The 22,535-nt window shown below is 42.3% G+C and overlaps 1 protein-coding gene across 1 annotated transcript in view; it reads right to left on the bottom strand.

Moving 5' to 3' along the window:
• Positions 1–22,535, bottom strand: part of adamts17 (ADAM metallopeptidase with thrombospondin type 1 motif, 17) — a 94,599-nt gene that overhangs the window by 31,035 nt on the left and 41,029 nt on the right. The window contains exons 8-14 of the mRNA XM_071532727.1: positions 17,104–17,209; positions 13,574–13,714; positions 9,629–9,779; positions 5,821–5,922; positions 5,052–5,197; positions 4,229–4,398; positions 1,902–2,029 (exon numbers count right to left, since the gene is read on the bottom strand). Coding sequence (XP_071388828.1) covers positions 1,902–2,029; positions 4,229–4,398; positions 5,052–5,197; positions 5,821–5,922; positions 9,629–9,779; positions 13,574–13,714; positions 17,104–17,209 — 944 coding nt within the window. The remainder of the gene's footprint in view (positions 1–1,901; positions 2,030–4,228; positions 4,399–5,051; positions 5,198–5,820; positions 5,923–9,628; positions 9,780–13,573; positions 13,715–17,103; positions 17,210–22,535) is intronic.

Consider the following 22,535-nt stretch of genomic DNA (forward strand, 5'->3'; position numbering starts at 1 on the left):
CTAAATCCTCAACTATCCCCTCATAGAGGGGAGGACCAGCAAAATGTAAGGACATTTAGTCCCCATAAAGATAGAAGTACAAACACACACACACACACACACACACACACACACACACACACACACACACACACACGCGCGCACATGCACACACAATGTGCTCTTCAATTGCATTGATTATGAGTGATCCTCCACAGTAAAGGATACATGAGTCATTACTGAGATGTAAAAAGTGAGTATTTTGTGAGCGCATGTGCGTCATGATAATTGCATCCATATTTGACTTTCTGGACTCGTCTCTCTCTCTCTTTTCCTTGGCCAGAAGGAGGGGGAATTCCTCCCAAATGTACTGGCATCCAACATTTGCAAATAAACACAAAAGACTGAGTGTAGTAGGGACACCAGATCCAAATAAACTCCTCAACCCTCCCCAGGGGAGCCGGCTGTGGATACACTCCACCAGTGCTGACTGCTAATGAATGTGGTACTCTATTGATCCCTGTAGGGAAATTCTCTGTCCCAGTGATGCGTCGGGAGCAAAAGACTTTGTAACATAGTTTGATGCTGCTTTCTGGTTTACAAACTAGTGGCACAACTGATTGATTTTTTTTGAGTTTTTCATTGATGACAACTATGGCAAGAACTCCTTTCTCTTCACACAACATTGGCTGCTGAAGAGATTGAACTCGGGAGCTTCTGAACCTGGCTAGATTATAAAGTTAACACTATTTCAAGGTCTCAGTTCAATATGGAAACAAACCTTGAAGCTACATGCACTCAGAAACAAGGGTTTCAAAAAGTCCCTTATTGGAATTTTCATCTCTGAAAGGCCAAATTTAGACACCCTAAGGTTCTCCACTGAAGTTAAGGTTAGGTTTCTAATCAAATTTTCAGGTGAATTTTGACAAATTCCAGCAGTGTATCTTGAGCAGGAAGAAATAAAAAATAACTGAACAGTGCAAATTATCACTGTTTGTCCTAATAAGGAGACACACAAATTGGCAAGCAGTCTTACAGTCAGCCAGTAGTCAGTTGGTCAGTTTTCAGTCAGCACATTTGTCTGTAACACACTTTTCAGTAGAATCGTGTTGGCACGGCTCAGATCAGTGTACCAGCTGATCGGGACGGTTAAACTCCTCACACTAGCAGATAACCTGGGAGGACCATCAGTCCCGACCCGGGACCTGAGGTTTCCCCTCCTCACTGTCAGGATGTCCGGACATGGTGTTAATTGGCCTGATCGTCCTCCAGTGTGTTCCCATCCTCAGTCCGTACATCAGTCAGTAGATCAGACATTGTGGTTTTATTGCCACTTGACCGAGGCTCCAATGTGTTGGAAATACCATTAGCGTCTCTATCCTCACCCCCAACTCGCCCAGGGACACCCAAACGAGGACGATCGCTCAATTTACACTCCTCTATATGTGACACCACCCTTCATGTCTTCTTTTAATCCTCCCACCCTCCACCTCTGTCTCTCTCTCTCTCTGCTATAAATAAAGCCGATGGTCACTAACAGGAAGCGCCGCTCTGACCTCGCTCAGCTCACCAGCCAATTAAAACCGCCGAGCCTGTCCAAACCTGCCAAGTTTTCCAGCTTAGAATAAGAAAGAGAGACAGAGAGACTGAGGGAGAATTGTAGTATTTTTGGAAACATTTCCCAAACTACAATGTGTCCCGAGAGAGAGAAAAAGAGTGTGCCACACTTGCGGCAAAATTTATATTAAGGGAACAATGGAGAAAGAGAGATGCAGATTGTATTTCTTTTTGGTCAATTCATTAAAAGATTTAACATCAATAAATCATGACCACATTCATTTTGAGACATTAGTATAGTGTGCATGGTTGCATGTGTGTTCATGTGTGTGTATGCGTGTGTGTGTGTGTGTGTGTGTGTGTACCTGACACCTGCCGTTAACACACAGGTCGGTCTCGTAGGGTCCGCAGGGCGTCCCGTCCATCACTCTGTCGGCCATCAGGACCGGGACATCTCGCCCCACTGGGCTGCAGAACAATACGCATGGTTTCTCTGCAAACACACACACACACACACACACACACACACACACACACAGTCATGTCATTAGTATGATGGAGGAAGCTGTACGCACAAAGTTTCCATTCAATTATTATTTGGAAAATTGTGAATTCAATCAAATTTCACCCAATATCACAAAACTGTTTTTACTCTTGTCAATACAAAATAGTGATGGAAATGCATTTGTCAAATAAATGACTTGATGATCAACCCAGCGAATGGTTCAGTCTCATTGCACAACTGTTGACAAGCAGGTTTTCGTTTCTAACATGTATCAGTTTCCATTGTGGTTATATGATCATTAGTTGGTACATTTGTGCATTTCTTTGTTTTGATCGTTTCAATTCTTGACCTTAAACTGAATTGATTCTAATACAACATATTGATCAGATTCCACACAAGTATTCATAAGAGGAGAGCTTCCCATGATGGTCTAAATGCTGTTTCCAGGCTTTTCCAACCTGACAAGAATACAATTTTGGGAGAAACACTAAATATTTTGATTTTTTTTTAATGAAAGATTTGATTAAAGACACAAAATATCAGCTATTGGCAGCTGCAATCCAAAAACATTTATATCGACCTTCAAAAACCCATATCGGTCGAACTGTAGTAAACAGGCTGACATGGACGTTAGACTTATAATTTAAAGCTGTTGGCATTACATCAGTGTTGACATCAATGTTGACAGACCAGCATCATTTTGGTAGTGATACTGGTGGGAATTATATATCAGCCACTATCCCAGACAGACGCATGTTGGCCTCAGCTGACTCAACCAAAGGAAGGAAGAAAGGAAGGAAGGAAAGAGGAAAGGAAGGGAGCAAGGAAGGAAGGAAGGAAGGAAGGAAGGAAGCGGGAGGCCACACATAAACATATTCGCATCCTGTTTGAAAACAAAACACAAAACAGCTCTTCTTATGAGCGAACGCACAAGAGCATTTGTCAGGCAGCTGTAATAATGCGAGCGGCTGAGAGCGAATCAGATGGGATGCTGATTAAAGGGCAGAACATGGAGGAAAAGTCCTCTTCCAGTCCAGGTTTGTCAGCTGAGAGGTGACCCAGTTGGCAGCCGTGGCTGCGGAGTAGAATAAAGGAGTGTCTGCTTGGACGCATATCAGTCCGTTTTTGGTAGGAAATCAAAAATGAAAGTAAGAGGAAACGTCTTGGTCAAAGATCAGAGGGATTGCCTGAGATCCAGCCTGTTACCGTTAAGCCCAGTTGGGTATAAAAGCACACAGAATCTACATCTACCTACATCTGTAAACTCAATATACTCAATAAGGCGAATAGTTTAAACAATGCATGGCTGTACAACCAGACACTCTGCGTACAATACGACACACGTTTTGCACATCCTGTATATAAGCTTCAAATCCACATATGTTTTCCTCATATCATACTGCATATGTTTCATATCTGCGGTATGTTTTCATATGGCACACATTTTTCATTAATTTTCTTTGGCTCGGTCTGATCCACTGCTCATACTTTGCACACCCTCAGAATGCTCTAATTCTTTTTTTTTTCTCACACTTTTCATTTCTAGATTTCTACATAACATGTTCTAGTGTTGAAATTGTTGTGTTAATACACCCATTTTGCTCTTTTCTTATTTATATTCTATTTTTCTTCCGACCCGATTTCCCCATAAGCCTTGCAATAACTGTGCTGTGAAATACTGTGTTTCAAGTGGCAGATCAGCTGAGACGGTGATCAGTGTTGGGCTTGTAATATTACTTGTTACTCATTACTCAGTTCAAATGTAATAGCTTTACTTTGCTTATTACTCCCTGGGTACAGTAATTAAGTACATGGCTTGTTTATTACTATTCTGTTATACCCCCAAAATTGGCAATTGTGTCGTCTCTTTGCTTCATAAATCAGGATCAGTCAGTTTCTTCTCCTGTGAATGATCAGGAAACCAGTGTTGATGTCCAATGTTCTTGTCAGACTTTTAATGGATAAACTTTAAAGTCAACATTTCTATCATTTCTCATCAAAGCAGTGGGAATACTTCCACCCAGAGAAAGTCAACTTTTCTACCATTTCCTATCTAAGCTGTTTCAGTATGTGAGGATGATGACTAATTATGAGAAAAAAAAAAAAAAGATCAGAGGGCAGGATATGGTCTTCAATCTTATAATTAGAGGGTGTGTGTGTGTGTGTGTGTGTGTGTGTGTGTCTCACCATCGTTAATAACAGCGGTGAGCATGCTGGTCTTCTTCTTGCTGGCGTGTCGGTCGTAGGAGAGACACTGCAGGTCTCTGAAGCTGGGCGCCCCCTTGGGGCAGGGAGGACCTTCACAGGCCTTATGCTCCACACTGGCCTTCTGACAGTGTCGACCACCAGGACCAGGCCTGCACACACACACACACACAAATACATCATGCCATGGTTGCGAACACAGCAGGTAATCTTTACTTAAGTCAATGGATAGTTTGATAAGTCACTGGCACCATCAAGCCCGCTGCTAAACTAGTTTAGTTTTGCAATGTTCAGGAAACAAAGAGACAGAGAAGCTAACATGTCTCCAAACATTAAGTATCTATCAAGGTGAATTTAAACTCTACATTTGGTGCAGAGTTAATTTAACTGATTTAAAAATGTATTATCATGATAGAGGAAACAGGTTTAGGGTACATTTTTCCAAACGTTACCAGAACGTTTTTTGACCACCAACAGGCTCTCATACCCAATCATTTAAAAAGATTATTAAGAATAACAAACATATCCATGCATACTTGTGTGGAATTTGATCAAAATGTTGCATTAGAATCAATTCAGGTTAAGGTTTCCCATAGACAACCAGTGTAGTATTGATCAATTCTACAAAAAATATGTAATCAATCACATACATCAATAACTGCATCATATCCATCATATCAGAGGTGGATGACACTGACTGGACTAGATCTGATTTTTAATAAAAGGCCAATATCACACACACACACACACACCCACACACACACACACACACACACACACACACACACACACACAGGTGACGTACGGAGGGTTGTCACATTTCCTCTGTCTGAACTGGGCTCCAGTGCCGCAGGTCCTGCTGCACATGCTCCACTGGCTCCATGGGCTCCAGTCACCATCCACATGCTGGGGAATGGGAGTCTTACTAACACACTCTCCTGCCCTGCACCACTGACACACACACACACACACACACACACACACACAAACATACGGCATAATTAAAATGAATGCTCACACAGGGACACAGATGCACATCAAGGTGTAAAAACATCTATATATCGATATAAACAGACACATACACACTAGCTGAGTCATATCACCTCCCAATATTTCTTCTATATGTATGTATGTTTTCTACACATAATGTGTATGCATTTTGTAAGTATTTTGTTTTTATAGTTATATATAGAATTTCCTGCAATGTGCTGTGCAAATAAAGTTTGCCTTGATGTGACTCATCAAACAGACTCGCCCATTGCCAGTGAAATTCCATTTGGCATGAAAAGGGAGGTATAAATCTTTGATAATCCATTTAATAGAAGAACATTAGAGGCTAATAGCCATGTAAATGCTTAAACCAACAACTTGGAATACATTGGTTGGAATACATAATATTGTTTGTGCACATGGTCGCCCAGTTAAAGCAAGTGATGTCAAGTTTCCAGGAAAGTAAACACACAGTGTTCATTTAGACAGTTCATTTGAAATATTCTGTTAGAAGGAAGGAATTCATCAGGAAAGATAAAAATATTGATATCCTGCATGTAACTGTAGGACTAGAACAATTTTACCTTGTCGGCTCCGCACTCCGTCCCATCCAGAGGAGGATCCAGCTTGGTTTTACAGGATGTATCTCCCTCCACCAAACACCACAGGCCAGCGCACATCAGGTGCTGTGACATACACACACACACACGCACACGCACACGCACACGCACACGCACACGCACACGCACACGCACACGCGCACATACACACACACACACACACACACACACACACACACACACACACACACACACACACACACACACACACAAATACAGCAGATATGTCAGGCTTTGGAAAAGTTGAACACAATTACACATGACTAAACACACAAAACAAAACAACTCCACCTGTTAGTCTGAATATTACTATTAGGTGTAGCAATCAAATCACAGGCTGAAAGCTCAAAATACATCTGTTTCCTATGTTAAGGCTGTGTTGCAAGTCAATAACAGGTGTATTCATGGTTCAGCAACCTACAATATCAGACTTCAATAACAAACAGCCTACTGCTGGAATCTCAGGCATTTTACCACTAAAAACAGAGGGAGAAGACAGAAAATGTAAAGAATGACAGTTGTTGACTTCAGCTGAAGCAAGTCTTCAGGCCTCCCTTAAAATGTACCTACTAACTACTGTATACATGTTGTACAACCACTTAAACAGCTACAAAACACACTGTTGGTATAGAAATGTGTGTCTCTGTCTGCTGTACTTTATTTACAAGCAGGTCTGTGTATTTATAAGCAAGGCTAATAAGTCTTTCTGTCCATATACTTCGTATCCTGAGGCAGGACTGTCCATAGGGATGTCAGATTAAGAATTTGGCAAAACCGAACATTATAAAGTAGTCTGTGTGTATCAAGGCCCAGATGCAAATTGGAGGTTTCATTAGTATTAGCAAGTACATCCTGGAAATGCTTATGTTAATTACAGAAAAAGGATCTATTAAGTGTGATTTACTGCACTTTAGCTCTGTTTGCTCTGGAAGAACAGCTCCGTCTTCCTATTTTGTGCCGTAAAGCAATCCAGCAGATTTCCCGCCAAATCTGACCCAGTGTCACACAATGTGAAATGCAGTGTAGAGGCTGCTAGAGGCTGCCAATCTTCTCTGTAATTATACTAATGTCTCAACAGTATGTGGGAATGATTTATCCATGTCAAAATGCAAACATAGCAGGCTAATATCCTGAATAAAATGAATAAATAAATGTAAAAAGTATGTTATACTGTCTTTTGACAAGACCAAAGCTGGAGAACTTTTGTCTTTAGCTTATGTATGATAACAAGAAGTGCACAGCATGATCCCTAATTCAGGTTTAGTATAATTCTGACAATATCCAGTGAACAACATCAAATAAAAGCAAACATCAACTCATAAAATAAATGAAAAAAGGAAGCCTCCACAAGACAAAAGGGTAAGAACAGAGGGTGAAAACTTTTAATTGCACACACACTCACAACTCCTCCCTCCCATCTCTCAATAACAACTTCCAACCTGGTAGTGAATGCTCAGGAGAGTTAGCAGCATTTAAATGTCCTTATCAGACTTATTCTCCTCACTTGACACTTTGTCCCTTGTTGTGGGACTATTTGGCTTTGTACAGCTGGTCCAATGTTGGACTTGGAATGTAATTATATGAGGAATCCTTCAGACCCGAGCCCATAATTCAGTTATAAAACAAGAGAGTGAAACCGCAGCGAATGTGGTGGGTAAAATTCTAGAGATCCTGCTCCCCCAGAGAGCAAAACTCTTGGGACATCGGTAACATTTTATTGCCGACAAGAGGAAGTGACCCTGCATTTTCAGGCTGACAAACAGCATAAATATAACAACGTTTTCCACAGTGTTATCTCACTTTCCCGTTTTCCCTCCGCGGTCTTTCCATCAGCCATGTTTACCTGCCTGCATAGATAGCGACGCTCCTCGTCCGCTCAGTTGTGATTTGTCAACACATTTCAGTTAAGCGGAAGCGGGCTCCTCCACCTCAGCAACCTTAAGCACATAGTGGTGAAAGAACTGTTTTGGGAGACTGTTGCTGGCTTAGATATTGATCTGAGGTCAGCCGAGGCCTTTCCGGCTAATGGTTGTGGTTAGGGTTAAACCAATATGGGGTTTTGACACTGATACTCTTAAACTGAAGCTGCCAGTAGCTGATATGTTGGGCCAATATTCAGTATTAGGATTAGACCAATATATGGGGCCTATATTGGCCTTTTATTAAATATCAGATATCAGCCAGTGTCATCCACCTCTGATATGATGGAGGTTCCTCCCTGACCACAGCTATATTAAAACAGTCTGTAAAACCTGCAGTGAATTTTTATTTTCTTTACGTATCCTATTTATTCATGTAATTGTTCAGATGTTTTTTGTACATTTATTCTTCATTTAAAGGCCTAGTGTAGTTAATGTTCCCCTATCACTCAATAGGTGTTGACAAACCTTGTTTGGACTCATTGTTACCAGCAAGAGGCAACAGAGCTCGCCGTTTCAGTGAGTCAATATTGTCTGCGGGTACTAGAGGTATGAAAAAGACAAATTATACTGTACATTGGTCCAAAATCGCAGAATTTATCCTTTAAAGAGCTGCTAACCCTAAAATAATTCCATTAGTTTCGGTTTCATGCCAAAAAATTCAGTGTTTATCCCAGAATGGCATTGTTGTGAGAGAAGAAAAGCCTCTGAATCAACATTTAGACTATGGGACAAGGACAGTGAGGCCAATATCAGACTGATATATGGACAAACTGATATATCGGTCTAACCCTAGTTGTGGTTAGCCAAAGAGTGAAAGAAAACTGATCCAACAGCTATACCCATGGGCTACATCCATCCTAAGTGGACTATCAGCACCTGACATTCTGTGATGATGCTTTTGCCTGGTCACTATAGCAACCCCGCAAGAAGACAGAAGCTGCCCTTAGACTCTTTGAGGAGATGAGGAGTGAGGATGAAAGGAGGATGAAAAGCGAAAGGAGGAGATCAAAGAGAGGAGCGAGTCAGCGAATCAATCATCCAGTCAATAGAGGAAAGACGTCACCCTTCTCAAGTCACTTTGAACATATCGCATCAAAGTGGCCCGAGAATGGGTCGTATCTATCATAGGAGGGGCTCGCTCAAGTATATATAGGTCATAATTTAGAGTCTGAGCCCCGTTGTCTACATTGTGTAACAAACATGCTTCCCTTTTACTTACAGGATCAGCAGAGGGCCTCATTAGAACAAGAGTAACAGTTGGCCGCTGTGTCAGGAGTTATGAGAAAAAGATCACTGTTGTTTTTGTTCAAGAGCTTCTAATGTTATACTTTGTGGGGGGAATTGGGGGGAGGTCAAGAATAAGATGATTCTTCCTCTAAAACAGCTGTGAAGTGGCTGTGAAATTACATATGCAGTACACAATGTGATTTTGTTTGATGAAATTTAAAGTTATTGCATTTCCAAAAAAAACATCCTTTTTACAGGCAGTTTCTGACTAACTTCAGTAAATACAAACACAACTGGACTTGGTCTTGATTGGCTCCCATCACTAATCGATTGCTAAAATCCTTCCAACCAGACAAGTTTCCAGCATTTCAACTGACGCACCCACTGGAAAGCCTCCGCTCAGCAGGTTTACTTCATTTGAATTAGAGGAGTTGGTATTGTTGGCCAATCGGAGTCCAGTACTGACTGTTCTGCCTGTGAGGACTTCTTGAAATTCATTCAATGAATCCACTTTTAACCAAACTACATTTATCGTGAAGAACATCAGTCTTATCCTGAGCCATCTGAAAACAAAATGAAACCTGGGACCTTTCAAATAGCAGGACAAACTGAATGTCTTTTACCTCCATGTCATTGCAGAAGGTGGCGTTGGTGCCAAACAGGATCTGGCACTGTTCGTCCACACTGTAGTGCATGCCTGGCAGCTTGGGAGGCAGTCGGACCTGGTACCGGCTCCTGGGGTCCGTATGCAGCAGGCAAGCACTGGCTTTGGACCTGTCTCAAACACACACAAAAGAAGAATTCATACTGTGCGCTTATCAGTGCGCAATTCGATTTCCGTTGTTTTTCTTTTTCATTGTGTCAAATTTGAACCAGAAAAAGAATTGGCTTTTACATTACAAAATGATTATACAATAATGTTAGTTGTTATGTTGAAAACAGATGTAGATGAGTGTCGATGCTGACATCAAAGCACACATGAGCCAAGGCAAAGACTCCTTTGTAAGCAGGCACTCCTTTGTAATGTGTGATGTCTATGTGGTGTTTGTGTACGTCTCGAACAGCAGGACGCGTTTATCTCCGGCTGCACACATATAGCAGTCTGCAGGACACGACTGTGAACAAACACTCGCATCCAAAAAGATGGACACCAACACACACACACACACACACACACACACGATTTATCAACCCAATTTCTTCCAAAGTATTACCTAAAAGCAGCATTATTTCCTTACACAAATAGCCTGAACAACAGTGCAGTGCTGAATTAGGATTTCCAGGGTGGACAAGAGGTAGACCAAAACTGATTACTCCCTAACACCCAATTACCCTTGTTTGTTTACAGTATCCATCTAACCACCTCCAATGAATAACAGTTAGCAGGCTGGTGTCATCCGCTAGCCTGATGATAAATGAATCGAGAATGAGAAGCCATTCAACATAATTAAGTTCTTTGACAAGAGAGCATGGCAAAAATGAGTTGCTGACCGTCTATCGCTGCATCTTTTCTATCTAAGGTATTTGCTCTGCGGGCCAAAAATTACAAGATCAGAGAGATTATTCTTTGTGCTTAGGATTGTTCTTTATTCTTCTTAATTGCTATAGTCATCCAGTTAAAATAGTTTTTTTCTGGTAAGTAGGCTAGGATACGGACCTTGGCTCTTAATACCTTGTGGTCAGTTTCTGTCTTTTTTAACTGATTAAAGATTACTTCACACCTAGTCTCTTCAGCATCAGAGCCAGCAGGCTCGTCTTGCGCAGCCTTGTCCCACTAACACCCAGCTGCACTAAGGCCATGGAGTCTATCTGTGGAGCCATCAAGGAATGACCGAGGAAGGGCCCGACTCCCATTTGTTTGTATTACTTTTCTCTCCACTGTTCTCTTCCTATCACACATATCTCCACAACATGTGATTCAAATCTATCCCCGGTCTCTTCTCCTCTTTCCGTTTCTGGTGACATGGTGCTCTGCTGTGTCATCACAGTATATATAACCTTATCTAACCCCTTCGCTTTCCAGGCGCTCAGATTTGTTGAGGGAGGGCTGTGGAATTGTCCGGCTGTGGTCCAGAAGTCCGAGTTCATCTCAGGCTACGCTTCCCTCCGGTCTATGCATTTTTCATTCTTGCTTTCACAGAGACATGGATCATCTCAGAAAGCATCTACTGCATACAGTTTGAGCCATTCTCCTAAATACAGCACTGTCATTGTAACTGTATGCCATCCACCTTTGAGTCAAATAGAATTCTTCTAAAGAAAACTACACTCATATTAAAACTACAAACCGGTCCTTTTTTTTTCAAAGACACTCCAATGAACTTTCTCAATATATCTCAAACAATACCTGTTACACCACAATGAGTCTGGTTTCAAAATAACCCATTCTGCTGAGACTGTAATACTGCACTGCATCACTAGACCTGCTTCACACTCCTCAGTCCTCCTAGAATTTGACACTATCACCAGATGCCCCCCACCACTGTTGCTGATCTGGGGATCTACGGGTCTGTAATCTCATGGTCTCCCTCCTACCTGTCTGACCACATTTATGAGGTCAGACAGACTCGGTGACACCAGTCTTTTCAATGCGACTTATATCCGATTTCGGACAGCCGGTCGCCCCAGGCTGCATTGAGTGACAGGTCTGGATGTGCAAATTGGAATTAGGTCGCATTGATTTCCGATCTGCCAAACCACGTGGCGAGGTGGCCTAGCTCGCATTTATATTGGAATTACCTGTAGTCTGGACGTAATCAGACATCTCAAAATGCATTCAGAGAAAAACGTGAATCCACGCCCCTCAAAGCCTTGGACGACCTTGCAGAGACGCTCTCCCTTGGGGACACATACTGTATGTATGCTTTGCGTGTGGAGTAAAGACACCTCATCGATTATAAGGCCTACTAGTGCTTTGCTCACCCCAAACAAACGGTACAACAGTACAACGGTAGTGGTAGTATGACCCTGTGGCAAACCACCACAACACTATAACCACTCGTTTACGCATAGACGTGGGGGCATGGAGATGAGTTTGCTGATGGTAAAGATGGGGCTGCAGCTGTGCACACATTTGGTTGAAGGTGTGCTTTCGCATACGGAAATTATGAACCCAGTTGGAATCCGTGAAGTTATGTACAATATGGTTCCACCGGTGCTGGCTTCCTTCGCGGACCCATACCATCCTCTCCAGCCAATCAGTAGATGCACCCAGGAGGACAATGCTCACATAAATACCACATGCTTATGTGTAAAATTGGCCCCAGTCGCTGTCTGTCAGGCAAATGGGCGGGACCCATGTTTCACCAGGCTCCTCCCCAATGACTCCTCAAACTTGAACACCCTCCTTCAAGATCATCTGAGCAGTGCAATGCTCAATTTGTAGGCTACTTTGCATTGGTAAGTAAGTTAGCATAACTGTTAAAGATGTAAAAAATAAAGGTAGTCTGTTAGCATTTGCAGCATCTTACAGACAAATCAAAAACACCTTTTATTCGGTAAGCTGATACTGTTTGTCTTGCAGACATTTTGACCTAGCATGTCTTGGAGACAACTCCATAAGCAAAGGCTAAATTCAGCTGTTGTAGCCTTTACTTGTCTAACAGACAACAACTAAGCAATCAGTGCAGCGTCTTACAGACAAATCTATAGCAAACACCCCAGTGCAAAGCTAAGGTTGGCCAGATGGTTGTGAATTAATAGGTTTTAAGACTGATAGTGCATCAGCTAATTGCCAAAAATCTTCAGTAAAAGTAAATAGTCAAAACCAGGTTTTGTTCACAGCCGTAGCCTTCAAAGTCACTCTCAGGAACTCCAACTAGCAAAGCCAATGAAATAATTGGCTGATAGGCATGAGAGATTGTTATTCTAAGGTGTGTGTGTGTGTGTGTGTGTGTGTGTGTGTGCGAGTGCCGTGCGTGTGCATGTGTGTGCGTGTGTATGTGTGTGACTTTGTAAAGTCATATTCACTCTTCCATACTATGTGCTATGCAAGAATTCAATCAGAAGCTGGAACAGAGTGGCTTTTGGCTGAGCAGACCGAGACTGAGTTAGATTTTCCATTCTTTTAACATTATGCTATAGTTAAAAAGGCCACCATAGACTCCCAGTGGTGCAGCTTATACTGGGCCCACTGAGGGCTCTGCCAACATACTGACACTCTCAGCCCACTTGGCAGTCCAATGGTGTGTGTGTGTGTGTGTGAGAGAGAGAGAGAGAGAGAGAGCGAGAGAGAGAGACATAGAGAAAGGACAGCAAGAGAAAGGAGGGCAGTGAAACCATCATCCATTTGGCAGTCCAAAAGTTATTTTTTTTAACCTTTATTTATCCAGGGAAAATCGACTGAGCTCCATGATCTTTTTCAGCACCACCCTGCTTCATATTCATACAGCTACACACATTCACACTGGGAGCTTCCCAGTATAACCACAGTCTTGTATTGTCAGCCATTGGGAGCTGCCCAGGACAACCACAGTCTAATACAGTGTACTAGTACTGTACTGGAAGTTGAAAGTCTACTATCTTAAATGTCAACCTCAGCATTTACCCACAGTGCAGCGGTCTCTCACCTGAGGAAGTTCTCCAGGTCGTCACGGCTACAGGAAGACCAGGATAGGTCGCTAGGGTTCCTGCCTTTCACCCATTCGCCGGACATGATGTGGGAGTGGCCGGTGCAAGTGGCGTGGTCGTCATCGTGGCTCATTCCCATACTACGGACAGAGAAAAGGGACACTTAGGCATTTCAAAAAACACAAGAACTGGTTCTCGAGCAAGGCAGTCAGAGGACTGTAAATCAGGTGTACCAGCCACCACCTGTGGAGGTCATGGATGTGCTTTTAAGCAAATGAATGATGAACGCAACACATTAAATAGATATAGCACTCAGTTCCCCATATAATACACATAACAAAGACATACACAGGACAAAACAACGAAGATTGAATAATGTACAATACAAATCGAGCCACGTTGGCGGCCCCGAATGGAAGCAAGAAGTAACCGTTGGAATTTTGTGGAATTCAACACCCAGAAATCCTGTGAGGTGACGTCAGTAAACTGCACACAGTGCGCTCGCCAGTCTGTGATGCTTTATACCAAAGGATACCAAAGGAAGGAGAGAGGAAAACGGGTGTATTTTTACATACAAATCTTGCCTAGTGCAGCTTTAAAAACACTTGCCAAACCTTACCAAACTTCTGGGTAGAACACAAGGAGAGTATTTCAGTTTTTCTAGTTTTAGACGTGCCATGACCTCCTCCGGTGTTTACGCGACGGTTCAGTAGCAGATTTCCACATGAAAAGAAGGAGTGTGGAGAAGGCCATGGCTTCTACTGAGTTGTAGAGAGTGAAATCTCCTCTGGGGCTGCCCCAAATATTGCTATCATAACTGATCTCCTTGTACTGTATGGATGCATTTTTGTCCCAAAGCTCCACTGAGTAATTCTGTTTTTTTGTCTCATAACTCTCTCTAGAGTGGCTGAAAAGATATCTATGTAGGCGGAAAAACAGCAACAGACATTACAAACACAATCCATCAGGGAATGTACGCGTTACATTTTAATTTAGCACACACCTACAGTACGCTCGCTTACAACACCATGGAAAAGCAGTACACTGCGCTGAATTCCCTTTGCCCAGCAGCACATCTTAACACACCTGCAACATATTCACGGAGGAAAGTCACTGCCTGAGGGAAGCTTTGACAGGAAAGGATCTCTCACCCAGTGCATGTGTGCAAACACATGCATGTCTATGTGAGAGAGGGGGGGGGGGAGAGAGAGAGAGAGAGAGAGAGAGAGAGAGAGAGAGAGAGGGAGATATAGACAGAGAGAGAGAGGAGTGTGTGTTGAAACAGGGAGGACTTCACTTGGGCTGAGTTACTGTGTGTGTGTGTTTCCTCCCAAAGCCATGACCTACATTTGCAAATTAAAAACAACAACCTAGTCTGAACTCCAGGCAGCAACTCAGAAACTAATAAATTACGAGTGTAGACTCTTCTTTTCCCCCGGTTTAAATGAAAGCAATATAAAATTACATATCAGGACCCATATTTGTCCACGTCCACTGCGGAGGATAATACATTGCTTTCAGAGGAGGGGAATAGATCCAACTGGGCCAGGCCGAATCAGGCTAGACCAGAAAAGTCATATTATCTTCACCACTCCACTATTCACCCTACAGTATAAGGAATCAGTAGTATATCCTCACTTTCAAGATAGATGTGATTGTCTGTGCAGTATAAGACCAACAAACAGAACAACATATCCATCAAAGACCATAATTGATCCTGTCTGTCTTGCAGATGGAATCAGAAACACAATTACTCTGACCTTTTGATTGAAAACAATATGGACTTAACAGAATCAATCCAATCTTTTAGGAGCTTCCTGATTGGTGTTTCAGTCCCACAAGGCTCCACAACTGGCAGGGTAACCATCATGTGGAGCCCTCGATAAATCAGTGTTAATGGGATTCCACCAGGCGCAAACACATCAATAGGACACCGGCTGAAGAAACTGCTAGAGCTCCCTAGTGACAAACCCCACACTGTGCAACAACTGGAGAGTCAAAAGTTAAATACACCAAATGTCATGTAACCTTCTCACAAGTATTAAAATCATACCGGTCAGTGGAAGCTAAGTCTTGAAGTTGCACTTGGCAACTTCACACGTTAGCAACTCTGAAGTGCACGCAAAACGCTCGTGTTGCCAGTCTGTGATGCTTTAATGGGAATAGGGAGAATCTATGGAGTCTCAATTAGCAATGAGGGGATACTCTTCTCTGCAGCAGCCCCACTTTGTGATTTAGACTGATAAGACAATATTTTACATAACAATCTTGCCTAGTCCAACTTTAACCATTCCATTTTTATCCTATTGCTGTGTTTCTGTAACATGGTCACATCCAAACCTCCATGCAGTGCCAGCCTGAGCTCAGAGTTTATAGGGGCACCTTACTGCTTTAATAGCTATTTCACACACACTGGACAATAACGCCTTGTAGTGTGTGTGTGCTCGCATGCGCATGTGTGTGCTTGTATAACACTACTTCCATAAACCTGCAGCATGTTTGGTGTGTGTGTGTGTGTGTGTGTGTACACGTGTACATGAACAGCAGTCAGACACACTCTCTGCCAGCTTGTTACCTTTCCTGGCCCTGAAGCCGGAGCAGAGCTGCCCGATGAAAACTGTGATAACTCCTGAGGGGCCTGGCACAGCCACAGAGCTGCTGCAAAGGTTAATAAACTTTGGCATTATTTCCAGGTGAATTTGGCATTAGCTCTGTGTGGCTGGGCTATCAATGTGGGCTTTATGTGAGGGCTGCAGTAAGATAAGTTTCCAGAATTAACAGACACCTCGTTGCAACACCACACTGAGCGAAAAAATAATCAGCTGAGCTTGGCGCCTATCAGCAGAAATAATACCACTGATTATATCAGAAAACTTGCAAAAGCAGCATCAAATGACATGTTTATGTAAAAAATATGTTATTGTTCTGACACATGCAGAGAGACTGTGCAAGACAAGATCGGCTCATTCCTTCTGCTTGAAGCCCTATGGGAGTGCCAGCTTTAACTCTTGCAGTCTGGAATGCTTAACGGCGCAAAATCCTAACTGATGGTTATCATGTAGTGTAAGTAGTAAGGAGCAAAACAAGACTAAGAAGAAACAGCATCACTGTACAGTATTTATGACAATGTATTTATGATCATTGCCAGAGAGGTTGGCAAAAAAGGCTAAACCTGGCTTTGTTGGATATAAACAAACGTATAATATCACATGTTATCGCATCGTATCGTATTATATTGTATCATATCGCATTGTATTGCATCGCATCACATCGTATCGAACCATATCGTATCTTATCTTAACATGCAAAGGATAGAAAAATGACACAATGCGGCATTACCTACTGCTCTGATACCAAATGCCACCATGCAATAAACTGTGCATTTGCAAAGGAATTGATGACAACTACAATTTTGTGAATGGTGCTCACAAGAGCAAGACACAAAAATGAAGCATCAGCATAATGACATGACATATTGCTGGAATACATCTCTATAAATCGTGAGCATTAAATCTAGGCTGAAACATACTTGTGTCCCAGCTCATGAGCGATGGTGAAGGCCAAGTTGAGTCCATTGTCCTCTGCTAACACACACTTCCTCTTGGCACTGCAAACTCCTCCCAGATAAGCGATACCTGCAACAGAGTGACATGAAATGACAATTAGTTTAATGTGGATTCGTTCCTTTGCCCATTCTTCAAAAAATTTCATAGAAAAATCCAAAACCAGAGGGATCAAGGGAGGATGGTGGGAGGAGATGTGGGATCTGGATGAAGTTATCATTACATGTCTTATATCAATGATGTATGAATATCAGTTTATCATCATTATTGCTTCTCTGCAGGATTTTATTCTTGTCAGGGTGAAAAAGCCTCTGACCATGATACCTGGAATCTGAATTCAATTCTACAATAACTTAGTAATCAATCAAGCTGCATCATATCAGAGGTGAATGACACTGACTGGCGAATATTGGATTTTTAATAAAAGGTCAATATCAGCCCCATATATCAGTATAACCCTAAGCAGGACCGCATTCAAGTTGTGTTTTTGTTGAATAGCATTCCCACTCAACTCATTAGCCTACTTTAAAAATGGAAGTCTCTGGGCTTAAAATACATGGGTTGCACACACCGCCAAAAGGTCTGACACGTCTGAATGCTTGAGTCAGGTATTGCTGGCATCCAGACATGTTTAAAAGCAGGTTGACTGCGTGAGTATACATGAGTGGCCAAAAATGTTTAAAAAACAATCAATCAGCCTTTCAGCCAAGCGTGCGCTGGGGTGCACGTTACAGCTCTCCATGTGTCAGCACACACACACACACACACACACATACACACACACACACCTGCTTTCTGTCTGCCTCTGGAGCCTGGCCAGAGAAGCTCATTTGAATCCAGACAGGCATAAATTAAATCATTGACAAGGATAAGGCAATCAAAGCCAGATGAGCTTTCTGCAAAAGGCTGACAGAGAGAGAGAGAGAGAGATCACATTTTGGCCTTATCAGCCAACACAGCAAACACACTTATTACTTCACTGGTGCATGAAGTGAATGAGGATTCAGGATTCAGGTTGCTGAGCAAAGCTGAGATAAGATACAGAATCGGTAAAGGAAGAAGGAATAACACAGAGAAACAGCTGGGGAAGTTCAAATGGCTATTAGATAAAGTAGAGCAATGAATTCACAAAGTTATGAAGTTATAGAGTTCAGGCTTAATAGAGGCTTTGCAGTTGCGTCACAAATCTGTCAGCCATGACTGACTCCATCATGGAGGTCCACTGCAGAATTAGCTGTGTGCAAATAATAGCTAAATATATAGCAACTAGGCTAGAAAAGAGAGAGATACATGAAAAAGAATTCAGTGACATTATAAATAAAAGTGAATAGTTTGATAAAGTAGATTTGTATCCAAATTTAGGTTACTTTGACAGTGTGAGTTGTAGCTTGAAAACAGTCAGCTCAGTTAGCCTGAACAAACAGCGTTTTGGCTTTGTTAGCTAGCTAACTAGCCAGCAGGCTAATTTAGCAAAACAACCAAAGATAATGTTAATGTTAACATGCAACTACTAGCCACTACTAACACTAGCTTCTACTGGATAAGTTTTGCTTGTGTACAAATAAGATGTGTTTATAAGACAATGATGGTTATAGCTGCTGGCTAACAAGCTTACATTAGCTAAACACAAAAGCATTCGATGTATCAATGATAAAAAGATCAGTTCCCAGTCACAACAGCACAGAAATGAACCATGTCTATTCAGTTCTGTGGCTAATATGTATGTTTAGCAATGCAACCAGCTGTTCTGTTACCTCCAATATGGCCGCCAGAAGGTGTGTTACCTCACCTTAACTCACCTATAACTAAAGTGATACTGTGACTAGAGATGACATCACCAGAGGGACGACCCATACTCTCTGCAATGCTATGTAATGTTTATGTGATTATGTGTGAGTGTGAGCTTGTGCGCGTATCTGTGTGTGTGTGTGTGTGTGTGTGTATGTGTGTGTGTTAAAAGCCAGGTTGTATACTGCAAAAATATGTGAACAACAGCAACCAGCTCCCATCCTAATGATAAAAGACGTGTTTATTTGGGGGGAAACTATAATGAGGCTGTTAAAGGAAATGCCTGAATTTTTATGAACTAACACACACATGGGCATTTGCATGCACACACACACACACACACACACATTCAACCCTGAATTTATCTCTGGTAATATAGGTGGAAAATCACAGCTGTTTGTATGGTAGTTCCACTGTGACTGAGGAAAAAATACAGTAAGATTATAGGCTTTGGCTCCCTCATGTACGGCCCAATGAAATAGATTCTAGACTATGGCGGAGGCTCTGGACTCTCATATTATGTTTTACACTCTGCTTTCCAAGCTGTACCCCTGTTTTAAAGTCTCCAGCAATTTCTTATTCCACTCACACCTCAGGCCTGGAGCAGTCTCGAATTTATCTCTTGTAATAAAAACATGAGGCACTGTGGTAAAACTGCATGCAGCGGCAACAAAATGCGACTGAATGACTAAGTTGATTGTCTAGGTTCCTTTGTCGTATTCATGTTTTCTTGCTCTCAAGTCAAGACTCTGGACTGTCACACAGCAGAGAGAGAGAGAGAGAGAGAGATCCATATGCTCAAACAATGGGCTGGGTCTGTGTTTAAAGATGAGCTTAAACAGACGGAGAGAACGACTGGGAAGCGCTGGCTTTAATGAAACAGACCTTGCCTAGAGAGCAAATACACATAAGCAGAGACAGATATTAAGACGGTGATGAAAGGAAGGCGACTGCCGCTGTCGTTGGATAAGCAGAGAGAGATCAGGCAAGGATAATCCTCCAAGTTCAGTTAAGGTATCAAATATTAAATAACAGAGTGGAATCCATCAATGTCTCATGATTTCGGATAACAAACGACAATGTGGCTGGATGTCATCAGGCCCCACAGATCCCCATTGGATAAGGTTTAGTCCCAGGAATCCATACAGATACAGAAGATTTTTGTTGTGATTTAATTGTAGAAGCGTCTACAGTGTACATAGGGAGGTAATAGCGGTGAGAGTGAAACCTAAAGCATACATTCTCTAATTGAAAAAATCCCTGAATTGAATTAAATTAGAGTGAAACTAAACTATCCCCCATTTTGCTGGGAACCCCCTGAAACCCCACCCGAGGACCCCGAAGACCCCTTCAACGACCCCTGGGGGACCCCGAACCCCACTTTGAGAACCCCAGAATTAGGTTGTTTCACTACATACGGATCACATATCAATTTCACGTCGCTGCAGACCACTTGAGTACAGTCTCTTCCTAACAGCGGCCCTCCAGAGCTCTCTGCTGCTTCGTACATCTCTTCTTGCTGTTGTACAGAATGGATCCATTTAGCAAAATCAAAACATGGTGGCTTTGGGTTGGATTGGGCTGAGGCAAAACCCCTCTTCACTGGAAACATTTTGGGCTGATGAAAACAGATGTTGGCCTGGATTCTTACATGTTTTTTTTTTTTTTTTCCCCCTCTTCACTGGTTCGCTGTGTTTTACAACCATGCATGCTTAGTCAGAGGCTGCAATTATGTGTGTGTATAATGTCTATGATCGGCTAGAATTATAGGAAAGAATCCTTGATGCATTTATCCAAATAAAAACAGTCCCGAAATATTCATTTTTCTGCTTTCACGTGCCCTGAGATCATATTTAAATGGTTGTTTACATGGCTACTTATGTGTTTAGGAGGGGGAAATGTGTGGTAATGAGAAAATGTACAGGGGAGAGATGGTGTAATGGGAAGACCTAACGAGAAGAAGCACCTTGTTTTTTGATTGACTTTTGTTTCCATCTCACCATGGTGTAATGCTTGTGTCAACGCTGCATGGTTTCACAGCAGACTAAATTAGCTGTGACCAAAACCCCCCCTAAGGACCACAAATAAGCCAATAGCTGAGCAGCTGACTTTGGAATAATAAAAGCTATAGCAGCATCCAGTATCAGCTGAAGAAATGTGAACAGCTAGATGCAACGGGAGCTCGCAATCACAAATGGAATAAAAAACAATGTTTTTATAATTTTATTCTACATCTGACCACTGATCACAGTGCTTTTTTGAGTGTACCTGCATAATTTTTTTTCAACTCATTTTCAATGGTTTGGTCGCGGCAGGCACACATCTCCAAACAGGACCCATCTATGCGGACCTCTCGAAGGAGATGATAAAGCTCTGCTCTCCCTAGAAGGACGTCATGTACCAACATCCTCCATCTCAGAACGGACCCCTCATCCTCTTCTTCAAGGGGAAGCAGAGCCATCACTGTCTCCCTCTTGTCCATTTTTATTTTTTTATTTTTTTGCATGTATTGTTCAATGGATTTTTGTGTCTACGCACTTCCGATTTTTATGTCCAGCCAGATTCAGTTTGTGCTGATAATATGCTATAATAAGTGCTTAAGTGGACAAGTGCAAAACACTTTCAAGTTACCGCATTATCACGGCAAAACAAACAAAAAAAAACCCTAATGGAGTAACTCGAGAGCATTTTGTAAAATAAAAAAATTACATTGAGACATCTTCCATTTGTGACCATAAGCCCTTCTTGAATCTAGTTGTTCAGAATCCCTTTAAATGATACTGGATGCTACTATGGCTTTTATAATTCCAAAGTCAGCTGGTCAGCGTGTCCAGCCAGCCAAGTTGAAAAGTTTTGGACTGGAAAAAGCATCTTGATTTTTGGGCGTACATATCCCTGTTTTTGCATGTGCAGCCAGATTCAGCTTGTGCTAATGATATGCAATAACGTGCAAAGCACCTCCATCATCAAGACAAGAATCAACCCTGGATCGGGTAACTCAAAAATATTTTGCTAAATGGAAACTTTACTTTGAGACATCTCAGTTATATTTGTGAGTGTGAGCTCTAGCTGTTCAGATTACCTTTAAATGATACTGGATGCTAATATGGCTGTTATAATTCAGAACTCAGCTGCTGAGCTTGGACTGGAGTTTTGGGCCTATGCATCACTGTTTTTGCATATCCAGCCAGATTCACCTTCGGCTATTAGGAAATCCGAACAAGCGTTTACCATGCTGGACCCGTAAAGCCCGTGTGGATAACAAAGGGATCACTGGTGAAGCTCCACAGTGAGGTAATGCGTGGCTGAGATTTTTTGCAGCATCAAAGATCCGTTGAAGCCAGCACTTCTGAGGCTAAAGCCCCGGGACAAAGGGCCGCGATCCACAGCGCTGCGTTTATCAGTGTTCAGATTTGACCCGGCGTTAGCGGCTAGCTGGCTGATCAAACAGTGATGCGGTGGCTCACAGGGCTGGCGGCACATCCAGCCAGACAGCCTCAAAAGAGCGACAAAGCCTCATCAGGCCTCTAGACTCACAGCACTGCGCTGCCTACAAGCGGGGTCGGCCCGGCGATTTATTTTGCGCTAATTCGCCGTTAGAACATGAAGG

This window comes from Centroberyx affinis, unplaced genomic scaffold (genome assembly GCF_046629955.1).
Source record: "Centroberyx affinis isolate AG114_WGS23_722 - 3 ecotype Tasmania unplaced genomic scaffold, CSIRO-AGI_Caff_v1 ptg000010l_1, whole genome shotgun sequence".
NCBI classification, from domain to species: domain Eukaryota; kingdom Metazoa; phylum Chordata; class Actinopteri; order Beryciformes; family Berycidae; genus Centroberyx; species Centroberyx affinis.